Genomic DNA, 17,732 nt, shown 5'->3' on the forward strand with positions numbered 1-17,732 from the left:
TCAGTCAAAATAAAGATCAAGGATGCCCTTTTAGGTAATCTCAGCCACATTTTAGATTCTTGCCTCTCATGTGCAGACATAAAGCTGATTCCGACAAAGTAAACCTATTTTTAAATGGCCATTATGTGTGCATCTTAATACATTTGGACGTGCGCATGTGTGAGAGCTACAGGAACATGGAGTTTGTTTGTGAATGGTTTTTTTAGTTTGTCTCTAAAAGTCAGTTACCAACTCTGAGATCAATGTATCATGTTATTAAAATAAAGATCAGAACAGATGGCAATAATTACAACCTATATGTGTTTCTATAATAGATGTAATTGCTGTTATGAAACACCCTTATGTAATGAAACAGTGTGCAATGACAACACAGTGAAGATTTATCTTTGAAATGATCAAATACTTCCAGTGTAAACAGTGGACAGCTTGCTGCACTTCAACTGTTGGCCACTAAAGAGTGCCATATATTCACATTTGTCTTATGTTCAGTTCGCCACAATGAAGATCAACTTAGAACATTTTTGCATCTGTATGTCAAAACACAACCCAGACAATACATTATCTGTAATTGGACAATACGTGCATGGCTTTATACTTAATGAATGATTGGGTTCAGGCTTTCTAACATGTTTTATTTTGTGTCAGGAATGCAGAAAATGCATAATGTTAATTACAGAAGCACTAACAAACTGGGACAAACTGTTATCCTAAATATCAAAATCAATCTTGAGCCCTTATTTTGTATGTTGAGAACATGATTTAACATTTCTTACAAAATGCATGTTTTGTTTACAGGATGATAGGACGTGAAAAACCTGAAATCATTACTGTCTGGGAAATACAAATATGCCCTGCCCATGGCACGTGATCCACATGTATCTGGCCCAAACTTCAAATAGTGTACTGAAGTGAAACCTAGTAAAATGTGTTGTCAAATGATGGGTCAATAAAATAGAGATATTCTTACAAAATTTTCATTGAAGTCCTTTTATTTCCTTTGGACCTGTTTAGAGAAGGTTTCAGAACAACATTGGTGGAACAGCTGTTGTCCTTAACTGACTACTGATAAAAGGCATAAGTTGATGTCAGCAAAAATCCCCTGATAGCAGAGCTCTACCTGCTGTGTGTGTCTGTGTGTTGACCCTGTTAGACTGACCACATAATCATATCACATAATTTATGGAGCTCAAACCATTTGACCTCTGTGTAGCTATTCATCTCATGTTGCTTTGAAAACTCAATATCAAAATGCTGCCTGTTAAAAGACCCATAATGGATAAGGCTGGCAGTATTTTGTATTACTTTTCTGTCATAAAATCTCAATGAAGTAATTAGACTAAGAAATGTTAAGTTTGTATTTGTATGAAATATTGAAAACACACAACAATGAGCCGCACTATTGCACCGTCTCACCCGCCACAGCAATATTGACTAGAACACACAAGTACACTATTTATTCCAGCTTCATCCTTGATGGATAACAACATTTGACAACATTTAAAGCAGTGTTGGAAATTTTAACTCATACAATGCTTTCATTTTTGCTGCTCTCTTTCCTCCGAAAGAAGAGAACAACCTGGTTAATGTTTGCCTGTCCTGTTCTGGTAATAAAACAGTACAGGAATGGATCTGCAAGGCAGTTGAGGCTTGAAATAGCTATGCTGATCTTATAAGGATAAAGGAGGAATGCCACATTCCTACAGTCATTCACCAGCGTGCGCAGAAGCATCATAATGTGGATAGGTCCGAAGCAGAACAAAAGGCAGAGCAGAAGTATGGTCAGCGTCTTTGAAATCCATTTACGTTCCTGTTCCTCTGTAGCCTGGTTGGATTTCACTGCCACACAGATCCCCCAGGTGGAAAAGACCACCAGGAAAACAGGAACAATAAACCCCAAAAAGAAGCGCAACACATTAGCACGAGCCACATTCTCTGAGAGAGGGAGGAATATGTTAAAGCACATTGAAATCTTCTTGTTTTCATGGTATGAGTCCTCCCATGTGATGGTGGTGGCATTTAAACAGACCACTACCACCCAAGTGGCAAAACTGACCATTGCTGCAGTGCCAACTTTCCTCAAGGATGTGTACTTCATCGGGTGAACCACTGCTAGGTAACGGTCAACAGCGATGCAGCAGAGGAGAGCATCACTGGTGTAGAAGTTAGTGAAGAGAATGAAGATAGAAAGCACACATACGTAACCTCCATGGGCCCAAACCCCTCTCCACAGGAAGTCCAGCCACAGAGACAGGCAAACAGTGAAGGTCAGGTCGCTCAGGGCCAAGTTGAACAGATACACTCCGAGCTCATTCTTCCGTCTAATGTGCTGCCAGGACACGTAGAGGAAAAAGGCATTGGATGGGATGGCAATCAGGATGACGGCCAGGTAGAAAAACAGAAATGGCCTCCTCCTGGACGTACTGTCAATCAAGTGACATTCTGAATTGTTGGTGGCCAGGGTTACGTTTTCCATTGCAGAGGTGATGATATTCTCACACCTTGTAAGGCAACAAGGAAAGACATAATGGAGGAATACAACATATCATATTGAAAACTTTGATTTACATAGAGGCAGAGGAAGTGACTTCAAGACCATTACTCAGTTTAGCCCGATCAGTAAGGAATTTTAAAGTCTGATATTTGAGCCAGTAGCTTTTTTTTAACAAACACATAACAATACATTACAACAGAAATCAATTTGGCATTGCTTTCTGGTAAACTATGCATGTATGAAGCTGTTTACCAATTACCTCACCCCTAGTTTGACAGTTTTGACAGTTTTACTGGTACCACTATAATATTGGACAATAAATGGGCCTGGACCAATTCTCATTCTACCTGTGGCTTTATTAAAAGCTTTCTAATGACTAAATGGCTGCTAAGATGTCTTTAGGGTTCAATTGGCTTGGGCTTGGAGTCTCCAAATGTAAGAGCTTTTGTTACAAACTTTGAAACACTGTTTCTGGGAACTGTAGAATCTAGTGTTTTCAGGGCTTGAACTATGCTTCAGACAATAAATCAGGATATTTTGGCTTCTGCTGCTTTGATTTTGATTATTTGTTTTTCTTATTAATCTTTCTTCTGACCAATAAAGAAGACAAAAAAGTATCCAGTTGGAAAATATAGCCTACTGTATTATCTACAACATACAGTTTAACAAAAACAATGGTTGATGACACATTTAATGAACATGTTTAAAGTCTAAATATGTCCTAAATATGTCCACCTCATACCAGGAGTCTCCTGGGAGACTTTGGAAAAAAAGTTTATAGACTTTAATGTGAAAAATGTGAAAAATCTTTGGTATGGGCCTTTAAGCCTTTATGCACCTTACATAAACATACATACATAAGAAATGTAGGAGAAAAAGCATAGACTTAGTCAAGGTTTCAAACTAATAAAGTTGTACTCACTCTATCAGGGGTGCTCCTGCTCCAAAGTGTAGATAAAATTCATAATTAAATTAACTTTGCATTAAATCAAATGCAAAGTGGATTCATTCAGTTGTCTTATCCTCCTCTGCTTAATCAGCCAGTTTGAAGGAAACAGGAAGCGTCAGCAGCTCCCTCCTTGTTGTCCCTGGCTACCGTATGTCATTTACTGGGTGACAGGCCATGCCAGAACAAACTACCGGTTTTAGAGGATCACATGGCAGATTTAATTTGGATATCAAGTCTATTTGAGCCTGTTTGTCTTTATGTTTGGTGTGTCAATATAGATATGTACTCAGGTAAAGGTGATACATGTCTGAAAAAAGGATACATATCTGCTTGACTAATTGTTTCCATAGCATAGTGATGTTGTTATAGCTGGTTGTTATGCTTGTTATGATTGAAACTACGTGTTCTTGAGATACACACATACAATTGCCTTAAAAATCTCATGCTTATGTCCAGATGTATGATGAAAGCATTAGCAATTTTAATAGATTGTAAGTGGCCAATATCTATGTGAGTATGGAATTACTATAAACTTGAAAATATGTAATCTAGCCTTTAATGCAATAATACACAGTAAATGAACAGGTTACAAGTCTATGTTTTAACTTAAATGATTGATTCACAAACAGATATAAATGTCACGTTGTTTACACCAGTCGTCCACTATGCAATTCAGGAATAACAGCAAGCATGTCAACATAACATTGTCAGAAAGAAAACAATTGTTTTTCCGTTTGATAAGCAATTAGAGAACAAAAGTCAAACAAATAAATAATTCAGTTGTTAGGAAATTGGTTGAACTCTATTAGAGGTTTCTGACCACTTCCTCCACTGGTTGTTATGGCAACTCTGTCCAAACTATAACTCTCCAAAATTTGTGGCCCAGGCACAGTGCCCAGTCTTCAATATGAATCCTGCTCCATACACAAGAATCCTGAGGAGTAAGCTTGCAGCACCCCTGTGTGGTTAAGAAAGATAATGTGGATGACAATTGATACAGTGATGCTTACAGCTTCTGCTCTGCGCACCTCTCACACCCACTGAATGGGAAGATGATAGATCACAGCTAGACTGGAATCAACAAAGATGCAGCATAGGTGGACGAGGGCATCATAAAATGTGTTGTTCATGACCAAATCCTGAAAGCTGCAGAGACCACTACTACAGTTCTCTCCAGGGATATCTGAATCCACACAGGCAGAGATGTTGTGGAGTCAGTCAGAGAGGGACAGGTTAACAAGCTAAATGGCCATGGGATTCACATTTCTCATTGGACTCTGGCTTACATACAGAGACAGGCAGTTAGCAACAAAGTCTGCAATGAAAAAAGAGGATAAATAGCTAAATACATGTGCTGATGCATTAAGTGGTTAGATGTACTAAGTCTTGATTAGTTGAGGAGTGCTGAGCCCATCTTAACGTAAGACAACCAATCCAGCACAGCAACAGAAATCAAAAGCTCTTTGTTGTGTTGAACTGAGATAAACATCACACTGCAGATAGCCGTAACTGATCAAACAAGGCTGGTCACGTTAAAGCAGGTTGTGGCTTCCAAAGCATTGTGGCTGTGAGTATTTTTGCAGTGTTGAAAGTTGATGCAGGAGCAACTTAAAGATAAAACTATATCTGAAATTGTGTAGGAGTTAATCTATTTTACTCAGTACATTTCATGAGATTTACATTTTTATGTTGAAAGCTAAAGCTTAAATTTGATGACATGTCTGACGTGAAGATTTGGTGCCTTGTTCACAGCTGCTTAAAACATACACACAGAAGTACTGTACTTAAATACAGTTTTGAGGTGCATGTACTTGAGTATTTATCAAGTAAACGAGAGAAGAGATTGCCTTCTCCAAGTTCTGCTATTTGTACATTGCATAAATTCTTAGGAACTGAAACTGCAGTCCAGTGTGGATGGTTGTCCTTTTTTAGAAGAAACTTTGACTGTGGGTCAAAAAAGTCATTTAAATACTCTGGGAAAAGCTTGACTTTTATTTTGCTTATGATGTACATTGTATTTTATCAGATGTAGTGCAGTATAATACAGACATACAGTATTTCAACAAGTACAGTTTTTAGGAGATGTTACATTATGACATTGATCAATTATGGGCTTAATCAAATAAAGTCTCTTTTAGACTTAAGAACATTAAATGTGAAGCCTTTCACTGATTTAACACTTCAGTTGAACTGGGTTCAGTAGAACCAAGGAAAAGGTGACACAGGTATGTTAGGTTAAACATTAGATTCTAAGACTTGGGAGTAGGCATCGGTAACTGTTAGGGTGCTTTTGTTGTCAGGTTAAGTATCATAAGACATGACTGGTTAGGGTCACAGTGAAGGTTCAGATGAACAGAAAGCTGTGTTTGCAGTGAAGCAGACTTGACTGTAATTGAAAGGTTGACTTTGTTAGAAACATCTGTTATAATTTACAGACATCATAGTAAAACTTTGACCAACACCATTTACCACTGTTTTTTTTATACACATTTATTTATAATGTAGTTGGAACTCTATCAATTTTGGCAGCATTTTGAAGTGCTGAGAAAAAGGAAAAAAAACCTAGTCAGTCATTGTAAGAGCTTGTTTTTATAAAGTTATACATTTCTAGACGAGCAGAAAATTCAGCATTTGTTTCCAGATGTTACATTAATTTGAATATGCAAACTCTTTCACATGTGCTATACAGATGTTGTGTAATATCATAAAAGGGTTTTTATGCTGTAAAGAATTACAAACATGATGACAACTCAGGTTATTGTGGCTTTGAACAGAATGTAAACTTAAGAATGTAAAAGTGTGTGCGTAGGAGGCCATTGCATTATCTTAACTGATTTATTGACCTCAGGGAGTGTTGAAATCTGGCTAGACAAGACAAGCTCATAAAGTTCAGATACAATGAAGTCTAACTCCTTATTTGGAGGTGTTTGACCAACATCTTTTCATCCATTACATGTACAATGCTGAGGTTTCAAGGACAGTTTCAAACCGAGAACAGATCTGAGGTGTAGTGCTCATATCTTTCATGTCATTTAATTAGCTTGTGGAGGGAGTACATTACTACCACAGCAAGATCTGGTGGACAACTTTCCAAGCGGTATATCTCTCATCCAGTCAAATAAACATGCATTTTTATAAACTATGATTGGAAAGTAAGATATAAAGCCCTTATAGTCTGATTATACCATCTAAAGTAGATATATCTTACAATATGTTGTAATGTTACTTTTGAAATCCTTAAAACATAAATGAACTTCACAAAATAATCCAATCTGCAGATCACCTTAAAACATTCTAAACTTTATCACGCCTCGACAGATATGTGGACTTGGATTTGAAGCTGGTGGCTGAGGTTATCATACTGCTTGACCGCTTGAAGAGTTCCTTAACTTTTTTCTGAAAGTTTTTCCCCACAACGACATAGAGGATGGGGTTGAGGACACTGTTGAAGAAGGCAAGGTACATGAAGATCTGCTGGCAGATGTCTTTGACTCTATGAAACATGCACCCTCTCAAGACGTTAGCTCTTGCGAGCTCTTCTATTATCTTCATAATGTGGAATGGCACCCAGCAAATCAGGAATGCCAGGAGGACTGCCAGGACCAGAGTGGTGGCCTTCTTGTCTTTTTTGTGTATGTTTAACCGATTCTTCAGTGCTTGAATAATCTTCACAGTGCAGTAGGAAACAATGGAAATAGGAATGATGAAGCTGAGCACGATCAGCATACCATTAAACAGCAGTCTCTGGATGCCGGTGTAATCAAGATAACATATTATTATATTTTTGAAAGGTCCCACTTTCCTGTAGATGAGTGAAGGGGCACTTAGGAACAAACCCCAAACCCACACCAGCAGGCAAAATAGTTTGGCACATTTTGGCCTACGCATTCGTTCATGGGACAGTGGGCACACCAGTGATAAGTAGCGATCTACACTGATCAGGACAAGGAAGTAAATACTGCAGTATGCATTCATGGTTATGACAACGTTGATCATTCGACACAGGTCAGCACCAAAGGGCCAGTTAAACTTGTTGCCAGCGTATACAGCCCAGAAGGGCAAAAAAGAAACCAGGACAAGGTCAGCAGCAGCCAGGTTGCTTAAGTAGATCTCAGCCACGGTGCAGGACTTCTTGTGTAAAATGATAACCAATAGGACAAATACATTAAAGACAATTCCCAGCACAGAGATGACCAGGATGTACACCTCCAGCACACTGGAGGCCCATTCTGGTTCTTCATTTAAACAACTGCTGTCATTTGTGCTGTTTTGGTCTCCGAGTACAGTCCTGGGGCTGAAGTCAGGGGGAATGCTGTGGACAGATAGAGGACACCAATGAATAGGTGCAGCTTCTTCAACAATCAGTGATTAAAGATAATTTTCATTTAAATTCCCTCAGGCGTTTAGGTGTTAGGTGTTTCCTATCAGGCACTTTCACTGAATGTCAGCAAAGTTTCCCTTTCCTATTGATGAAATATTACTGTATTAAAATATTTTTTTGAATCTTGCGCTTTGTACATAAACCATAGACATGACATTTATAAATTGTGTGTCTGACTTTTTAAAATCATAATGACAACTGCAATTACTAAAAATGCTATCTAACCACTTTCCTTATAATTTCCATGATGATTATTATCTTAAACATGGCCAGTATTTCTCATGTGCCAGGGATATGTAAATTTATGAGCACAACTGTTGTACTGTGTACATGATACAAAATATAATTATATTTCATTTGTACAGATCTGAATCTATTTATGTATTTAAAAAAACACTTCTCTGTGAACAACACAGAAAGGTTTTCTATTTCTACAATACTTAAAGTGCCAAAGAAACATATTTAAAGTAAATACAGAAAAGGTTGTTTTACTGTAAGAACTTGACGTAGTGAAAGTAAAGCTCACTCACTGACATCTAATATTAAACTTGTTGAGACAAGCACAGTGACAGCACTGCCGTCTACATGCTGACATGTTGAAACAAAAATACTGCATTTTATAACCAGCTGAAACTATAAAGTGGAATAAAGAGCAAAGCGAAAAACTCAACACCTGTTCAACATTGTAAAGTTGATGGTGCTTGTTAACTTTCAAAGTTTTGAGAAAACTGTAACATGTACAAAAATATACAAATAAAACAAAGCTTATTCATACCTTGTAGAGAAAAAAGCCATTTCTTCTGAGGATGTTCCGATGCAAAATGTCAAACTGCCCAGCTACGCACTTTCAGTACTGTCCTGTGTACACTGCCTCTTGTTGTTACAGACTTGGTCTTTTAAAGGAAAAAAGTCAAGTGATACTAAGGTGATGTCAGACAACATCACTGGAAATATTACTTAGTGGGCTTGGCTGATCCCTCCTTCCCTCTTTATTCTCTCCCTCTGTTTTTTTTTTCTTTTCCTTAGACTAGTAGAGTCACATTCAGAGCATGACTCTGTGTATTTACCTTAGAAAATTACTGATTTTTTTATGTTCTAAGTTTAGTTTTTTAGTTTTAATTGTCCTCTGTCTTGATATAATACTACACCATGCTGTAATATCAGAAGTTACTACTGACAATATAAATACACAGGTAATTGTTACATTTGAGCCATGAGAACAGGAATGTGGTTATGTGTTTGTGTGATTCCAACACTATAAGAGTGAATAAAATGCTCTGTATAAATACACTTACTAAAACCAGCCAACTTTACAGATCAGCAACATTAATATTACAGGTGTTAATAACTTGTTTTACTGCCAACAATAAAAATCGATATGTTTTAAGTATACACAAAGGGTGTTTCTAATTAGCAAAAATATTTCTTGTGGAATTTCACACTGATCTGATCTAAAAATGTAGGAAAAGAAATTCTTCCTGTGAAAGACACTTTGAAATCTTGTTGCTATGAACAGGATCTACACTTTTCAATAAGTGAAGAAGATGACGTGATGTCATAAATAAGGTTCTACCATTTGGCTTGAATACAACATCATATATGATTTTTGTACGAGGAGTGTGCCACTATAGAAAGTGTGGAATTATGAACCTCATTGACTATTTACAGCAAGTCTTAGAGTGTGTCATTAGTGCATGTACATGTGGGAGTTTCTGAACCATATTTCAATTATTTCATGATGACTGAAAGTTCACAATGTTTTTTTTAGTGTCTTTTACTGCAGAAATGAGCCAGAAAGAAAATCAATCAGAAAATTACAATTGTCACACATGATGAGCTCAAAGGTTTGAAAGATGCTAACTCAAAGAAGAAATGATTGAAAGCGGCTTATTTTATATTGTTTAATGTTTACACTGATGGCCCTTCTCTCATTGAAACCTGAGGTGTGTGAAAGAATGAACAAGAAGGACATTAGAAAACCAACTCTGGATGAAATTTCAGATAAGCTAATTTTTAGCTTAGAATTTCCAGAGCAAAAAATAATGGAGGCTGTAAATGTAAAAACTGCTTTCACTTCTACATATCACGCCCATTAAATCTGTTTATGCCCATTACCTCACATCCTCTGATAGCATTGGTTAATGGCATAATAGAATCATTATTGTGTTCAGTCTCACGACATGACAGAGTAATTTCCTCTGTATTGTATCATGTTATCCATAAGCAGCAACAAACTGGAGGTCAGCACTTTCACAATCACTCCTTTGCACCAATTTGCTCTGCTGTCTTGATGTCAGTTGACAAAACAGAGGACTGACACTTTGTATGGTCATATGAAATCTTCCGAGTTGATGTTGAATGGGTCAAGCACTGTAGTCAAGCACTGTCCTTGTCTGGTCATTTAAACATTGCCATACACATACTTCCTCAAGACTCTCCTTTATCTCCTTTACTTGAGCTTAGCTTTTCAGTTTTAACCTTCTTGACACATTCTCAGTAGGTGGGGGAGGCAATTCAGGTGTATGATTGGTCCCCTGGCTTTGATAACTGAAATGATATGTTATTTTATGATTACATTGTCCATCATTCATCTGACTCGCTTCAATTTTATAGTACATCATGATGGATTTTAGGCAATATGATCAAGAAAGCTTGTAGGCAGATGATTGTTTTTCTATGCTTTTCTGCCTTCTCCTCTGAGATTCGCCCTATATTTGGAGCATGCTGTGTTTGGAGTCATGCTACGTGACAGTTGAACCATACTTGCCCTTAAAAGCCAACATGTGTCTTTACATCAATAATAATTATCTACAATTACAATTACAATTACAATTATACTTCTTATTTGTGACTCTCCTTCCACAGTAGTCGAAATAAAATAGAAATAAGGTAGATAAAATTAAAATAAAATAGAATAGTACATTTAGATAATAAAATATAAAACTAAAAACAGTGCAGTGCAGTATGCACATTATAGCAGTGGTTTCAAATGAAAGTGACCTGTGTATATATAGATTGCACTTATATAGCTTATGAACTGGATTCCAAATATAGTAGAGAACAGTGCTTAGCATATTAAAGTCTATGATGGGTGAGTGGGGGCTGAACTATTCAAAAGCCTGACGGCCTGAGGATGGAAGCTGTTGGTCAGTCTGGTGGTTCTGGATTTCACACTTTTGTATCTCCTGCTTGAGGGCAGAATTGTGAAGAGGCTGTACTGTGGGTGTGTGGAGTCTCTGATGATGTTGTGTGCTCTCCTGATGGTCCTGGTGTGGTAAGTGTCCTTCAGTGACTGGAAGGCTGTCCCTGAGATGTGCTGTGCAGTTTTTATCACATAATGGGGAGCCTTCCTGTCCTCTGCAGAGCAGTTGCCATAACAGACTGTGATGGAACTGGTGAGCACAGGCTCAACTATACTTCTCTAGAAGTTCCTGAGAATCCCACACTTAAGACGTGCAGCTGCTGTTGGGACTTCTTTATTATTTGCTGTGTGTTGTGAGACCAGGAAAGATCCTCACTGATGTGAACTCCAAGGAATTTGAAAGTTTTAACCCTTTCTACCTGTGTCTCACCGATGTAAAGTGGGGTGTGGATTTCAATCCTCCTCCTTGGATCAATAATCTTTTCCTTGGTCTTGTCGACATTCAAGGAAAGATTATTGTCATGGCACCAGGTGACCAGGTCTGCTACCTCTCTTCTGTATGCTGTCTCAGCTCCCCCAGTGATTAGTCCAGTGACGGTTGTGTCGTCAGTGAACTTGATGATGCTGGTGTTGTACTGGGAGGCCATGCAGTCATACGTGAAGAGCGTGTACAAGTGTTGACCCCCCCTGGGGGGTCCCTGTGTAACACTAAATGTGTGCTGTTTGCAATGGTTGTTTGTATTTGTAATCATGTGTGTGCATGTGTGTGATTGTGAGTTTCCCTGAGTACATCTGTACATATGTGTGTCTGTGTACGTCTATGTGAGTGTGCATTTCTGTATGTGTTTAACTTTTTGTCTATATGTATAAATGTTTGTGTGCATCTGTGTATATTTAATAATGAGTGAGCATGTGCTAGCATGTGTGTGTCTGTGTTTGTGTGTCTGATTACGTCTGGATATGTGTGGGTTTGCGTGTGTCTTTGAGTATATTTCTGAATGTATTAGTATGTGTGTGTCTGTTAGTGTTTGGGGGTCTGAGTACACACCATGTAGCAGAGGATTGACATCAGTAATTATCTGATCTATAGCAGCTCTTTACAAATCCTCTTCTATTTACTGTCTGTTAGAGATGAACCTGAACTAATCCTCGCAAACTCTGACTGACCACGACCAGATTGTAACTATTATTGATAAGACTCTGCTGATTGCAATGGTGTCAAAAATGTGTCCGTAATGATGAAAGTATTTGCATATTTAATGTAATGTGTTACATTAATACTTTCATCATTATACACAGAATCTGCTTCATTGGAGACACATAGAGACACTTGCATATGTGAACCACTATTCAACAAGTTCCTTTGAATTTGAATTGTAAATAAATTATACAAAACATGCAAACAAATGAAGAGTGTGTATAGGTGGCCACAATAACACAAGTTCGTTTTATATTGTTTTCTATATTACTTCCATTATCTTAATTTGTCCAATATAAAACTATATGGAAGTTCTGTTTAATTATGTTGCAGCATTAATATTGCAATAAGTCTAAGCAGAATTTGTCAAGGAAAGTTTGAGACTGAGAAAAAATGGATAAACAAATGGAAATACATCATACACCAGTTCCTTTATTGTTTGTGTCGCTAAACACCTACACTATATCCTCCTCTTAAAATGAAGCTCTGGAATATATTCACCTGGAGCAACCTTACAAGGCGTGTATCACGTAAACATGTCACTGCTCTAAATTCACCTTTTTTTAGAATACATGACTGAAACACTGAATCAAATTCATATATTTTACCCTACACGAAGATAAAGTGGATATAATTTAAAATAATTTCTGTGGGGTTTGGTGGCTGGACCCATCTGCAGATACAACAAAGCTCTTGAGGTAAAAGGCAAATAGTGATTTATTTACAGACAATACACAAAAGTGAGTAACAATAACTAAAGAAGCTGAGATACAAAGGTAGCAAAACAGAAATACAAAAGCTGAAGTCTTCGAGACACTCAAACAGAAATGAGCACAATACACCACACAGGCTGAGTGAATCTTCTGACAGTCTGTAGGCAGGTAAGTGTGGCTGATTGCTGATCAGGAACAGCCGTGCCTAATCAGCCTCTCTACCACACTGCAAAGAGAGAGGTAGGAGAAAATGGGAAACAGACAAAACCCCAGAGTCCTGATAATTTCCTTATTTTACTTTGGAATTCATGAAAACTACCCTAATTCAGCAAAAGGTCAGTCTTGCAGATCAGCTTCTTAATAAGCTAACCCTAACTCCCTAACCACATAACCCTAAACCTCCTGAGGAAGTGCAGCTGTAACACGTCCAGATACATGCAGAAACATGCAAACTCCATAAACAGCATTTAGTCCAGTTTTTAACTGGGAACTTTCTCATGCGAGGCACAGTGATAACCACTGTTCCACAATGCAGAAATAGTTCTCATTCTTAATACACAGAGGGGAAAATATTCTATTGTTTACAAGCATGTCAGGATTTGTTTATGCTTAGCTTGAAATGATCACAAGTGAGACAGACAGAGGCACACATTCACACACTTGGACATTCACGCATGGGTGTGGAACATCCTGCCATTAATCTGTCATGTTAAGAATGTAAACCCTTGTTATTCCACAGGGACATTGAATTTACTTCCATCTCTTTTGTACATTACTTCCATTATGATAGTTGTTGTGCATTACCTCTTCAATCTATAACACAATTTGCTAGTTCTGTTTAATAATTTAGAAGTGTTATTGTCTGAAAGAATTAGATAGAACAATTAGATTGGCAGATATGATCATTTGTTAGATTCTATAAAGTTGCACCAAAAGATTAACAAAATGTCAATAAAACAAGAAAGTCTCAAAGAAGTATATTACTATATTAATATTAGTTTGTGGCTTTTCTTGTGCCCAAAACCCTGAAACACTTGTGCACTTTGCATACATCACTGGAGAAAGTGTTACCACTGAGAACAAACCCTAACACATTCATAATAGGAGCTGTGAAACAGCAAACACTAGAGCTGTTGGTCCTGTGACATTGGAGACGAACACGTTCCCTCCCAAAGCAATCAAACTCTACCCAGCAGAGCCAGCTTTGGTGGGAAGCCTTCCAAAGTGTGTATCACGTTCAAATAAACAAGCCATTGTCTTGACTTGTCATCTATCTGCTAAGCATTTTGGGAATGCAGAATAGCACCCACAAAATTCTAATTAGTTGTGTCAGAGTCTGTTATGTCTAATACACCCTTTAGTTATGTAAAGTTAGAAGAAAAAACAACAGGCAAAGCCACTAACGTTTTTCATTTATTTTTCTAGATGTCTAGCATGTAAAGGCCCAGAGGGGAAAACACAACAGCCTTGGTTATGTCTTCTTTTGTGTGCAACAGGTTATCACCCATACAGGCACTCCAAAAACCTACCAACCTCAGATACTATAGCCTTGTACACAATACCTCTGGATTTTACAAAGACAAAGAGCTTGACTTCAAACCTGCCAAAGTGTTAATGGTAAGTAATTATGGTTTTGACAGCTATTGTTTTTGCAGTGGTCAAATATTTGGCAACTGATTGACACTACCGGACTCCCTCTGAAAACATCTATGTTTACATTGTTAGTAGTTTTGGTAGCATGTGGTTAGAAAATTTCTATGATGTCACTGTGTATTGTCAATACTCAAAGTATTATTCTGTAACAAATGGAAAAATAAACCACTGGAGGTCAGCAAAGACAAGTTCTTCGGTTGTTGCTAAAGTGCTCTGTGAAACTCAAACTAATAAGAACTCTCTTCTGTTTCAAGTACTGGTCTCTCATGGAAACACTCATATACTCAGAAACAGCTGTTGGAAAAGTGGGACCATCTTATAATGGAGTTGTTCTTTATTTAGACAAATGCATTATGTAAAGTCAAATGGATACAGTTCTCCAATGTAATAAGAGACAGTACTGATATTAAACCTGCTAGATTCAGACTATATCTTTGTACAATGTCAGAAATAGTCAAATGTACATAAAATGCTGTTGTGACGCTACAGTTTTTAGGAAATAGGTTATTGAATGCCTTACACAATGCATTTGCATACAGGACTAATTCTGCCATTTAAGAAAGAACAAACCAGAAAAAACATTAATTCACAAAAACAGATTCAGATACATATAATGCCCACAGGGAATAACAGTGTCAATATAGAGACCAAAACATTTTCTAACAGAAAACCATTGTCTCTCTTTCAATTACTTCTGCATTACACAGTATTAAACATTCTCTGATGGTGCCAAGTAAGTACATTACACCATTATTATTGTTACAGCATATTTATTATGTTATAAAATAACAATTTGAGTCATATGGTGCATATTGTATGACTTTATCCATAAGCACTAACAGAAGTATAGGACAGGATGTTGTAAGTAAAAGTCATATCTGATCCTTTGCGTTAAAAATCACTGTAGTATTTATTTGTTCTGTTCTGTTGATGTAAGTAGAGACAACAGAGCGTTGATATATGGTCATATCTGATCCTCTGCGATGATGTCTAGTTCGCCTGTAGATGGCACTAACTTTCCTCCTAAAGTACTGCCCTGAAAAGACATACAGAAGTGGGTTGAGGGTACTGTTGAGAAAAGCCAGATACACTGACACTTGGCTTCCTATATCAAGTGTGTGAGACCACAGCATCTCATCCAAAACTTGGACATCACAGAGTGTGTCAAGGAAGGTGAATACCTGGAAGGGGCCCCAACACAGTAAAAACAGTAGTGTGACTGCATACAGTAGCACTGTGGCCTTTCTGTCATTAGTATCATGAAAACCTATACTTTCCCTCCTTTGGAATAAAGCCTTGATTATGTTCCCGCTGCTGAAAACAATGACCAGAACAGGGAGAATAAATCCCACCACGTTCATCAGAATCTGATGGGCCAGCTTCCAAGAACTGCCATGAGTGTAATCCAGTATACAGGACATTGTCTCATACTCCTCAAAGTACATAACCTTTCTGTAAACTATGGTTGGGCTGCTCAGTAAGAGTCCTAATATCCACAGGATGAAGCAGATCACCTTGGCATAAAGCGTCCGTCTCAGCCACCTGGCCTTCATGGTCTTCACAAGCACTAAGTAGCGGTCAATACTGATCATGACCAGGGTGTAGATGCTTGTGTAGAAATTGATGATAATGACAGAGTTGACGATTTTACATAGGGCATCTCCATATGCCCAGTTGAATTTATTGAGGATGTTCATTGCCCAGAAAGGGAGGCCACACAGGAGAATAAAATCAGCCAGTGCCAGGTTGCTTAGGTAGATCTCTGCTATAGTCAGTCGATCCTTGTGGACTACGAACACCCCCAGGATAAAGCTGTTAAAGAGAATGCCCAGCAGGGATAATGTGAAGATGTAAGGGGGAATTATAGATTGGATGAGTTCCCATTCTGCAGAGACTGGAGACTCTGATGGGGTTAATGGCAGGGATGCACTGCTATTTTCAGACCACGGTGTTGCCACAGATACAGGCTTCATTGACTCCATGGGCTAGGAATCAAAATAATTATTCATAATTCATCAGTAAAATGCTGTGATTTGATTTATTTTACAGACAAATGAAACTGCTGTAAAATGACACAACCAAAACTGGCAATATAAATATGCTATTTGCAGTAAATTTATGTTTAAAAAATGTAATTCTTTCAGTATATTTTCATATAGTACTCTAAAGTATCTTTCTGCAACTTAATGGTTAAACGATTAACATAGTTTCTTGTACAGCTGTTTGTTAAAAACAGTGTAACAACATGTTTAGTATCTTACATGGCTCAAAATTTAAACACAAAGCACACAGTTCTTACCTTATATTCCATATAAATGCTCCTGTTATGGTCAAAGTGCTAACAATAAAGACACATCTGGTGCTGGGACATCTGTGTACACTGAACTCCTGGTAAGAGTACACGGCGAGTCAGAGGAGAGTTGTACTATGAACATTTTTGTATATAGAGTTGCATTCTTCCACACCCATGGCCATGGAGTTTAATACATCAACATGTTTATAAAACAGTCAAAAATTGGTCTGTGCACAGACTTTAATAGAAACAAGCTGAAACTGCAGCGCACTAGTTGTGTACACTACTTATTTCATCAAAACTCCTACACAATATTCAGAAAAAAAATAAGAAAGATTAATTTCTTATGACTGATATAAGGTAAGTGATATTTTATCATTTGAAAAATAGTGGACACCGAAACTGATACAATGTTTTATTGCAAGTATAACAACATTCCTCAGGGCCAAGGGAAACATTAACTCACTCACTCTGTGCACCTAATATAACTGCAGTAACCATCCATCTGAGTTAACACATTCACAGGATTGTTGCCTGAAATAGACTGAAATAGCATATCTACATATTGGCAATAAATGAATCCAAATTACAGTTAATAATGTCTAAACGCTTAACTTAACACATACTAAAACTGATTAATCTCCATCTTGATTGGTCTTGTGTAATCCTTGAGCTATAATCCTAGTAGATAAATAGACAAATAATCATACTGGATAGAATACAAAATAAAACAGTATTTTTTGTCAGTATGCAGTGGAAAGTGTTATCTAACAAATGAGTGTAGTTGAGGTGATGGCATCCCTTTTATAGTCAAAATGATAACGGCACACTTGAATCATACAGTCGATTCAGAAAGGGAAACTAATCCAATGTCATCAAATATAGAAACAATTATCAAAACAAAGACAAAGC

The 17,732-nt window shown here is 37.5% G+C and overlaps 3 protein-coding genes across 3 annotated transcripts; all 3 read right to left on the reverse strand.

Moving 5' to 3' along the window:
* Positions 1-825: 825 nt before the first annotated feature.
* gpr65 (G protein-coupled receptor 65) lies at positions 826-3,530 on the reverse strand. The gene is made up of 2 exons (XM_026306940.1): positions 3,414-3,530; positions 826-2,498 (listed from the first exon to the last, which is right to left on the reverse strand). The coding sequence occupies exon 2, from the start codon at positions 2,471-2,473 to the stop codon at positions 1,523-1,525; it is 951 nt and encodes a 316-aa protein (XP_026162725.1). The 5' UTR covers positions 2,474-2,498; positions 3,414-3,530; the 3' UTR covers positions 826-1,522.
* Positions 3,531-5,508: 1,978 nt separating this feature from the next.
* Positions 5,509-8,723, reverse strand: LOC113128124 (B2 bradykinin receptor-like). Its single transcript, XM_026303192.1, has 2 exons — positions 8,597-8,723; positions 5,509-7,752 (listed from the first exon to the last, which is right to left on the reverse strand). The coding sequence occupies exons 1-2, from the start codon at positions 8,614-8,616 to the stop codon at positions 6,735-6,737; spliced, it is 1,038 nt and encodes a 345-aa protein (XP_026158977.1). The 5' UTR covers positions 8,617-8,723; the 3' UTR covers positions 5,509-6,734.
* A 6,676-nt stretch (positions 8,724-15,399) lies between these two features.
* Positions 15,400-16,938, reverse strand: bdkrb1 (bradykinin receptor B1). Its single transcript, XM_026307854.1, has 2 exons — positions 16,827-16,938; positions 15,400-16,512 (listed from the first exon to the last, which is right to left on the reverse strand). Exons 1-2 carry the CDS (start codon positions 16,836-16,838, stop codon positions 15,400-15,402), a joined length of 1,125 nt encoding a protein of 374 aa, XP_026163639.1. The 5' UTR covers positions 16,839-16,938.
* Positions 16,939-17,732: the final 794 nt, after the last annotated feature.

This window comes from Mastacembelus armatus, chromosome 22 (genome assembly GCF_900324485.2).
Source record: "Mastacembelus armatus chromosome 22, fMasArm1.2, whole genome shotgun sequence".
NCBI classification, from domain to species: domain Eukaryota; kingdom Metazoa; phylum Chordata; class Actinopteri; order Synbranchiformes; family Mastacembelidae; genus Mastacembelus; species Mastacembelus armatus.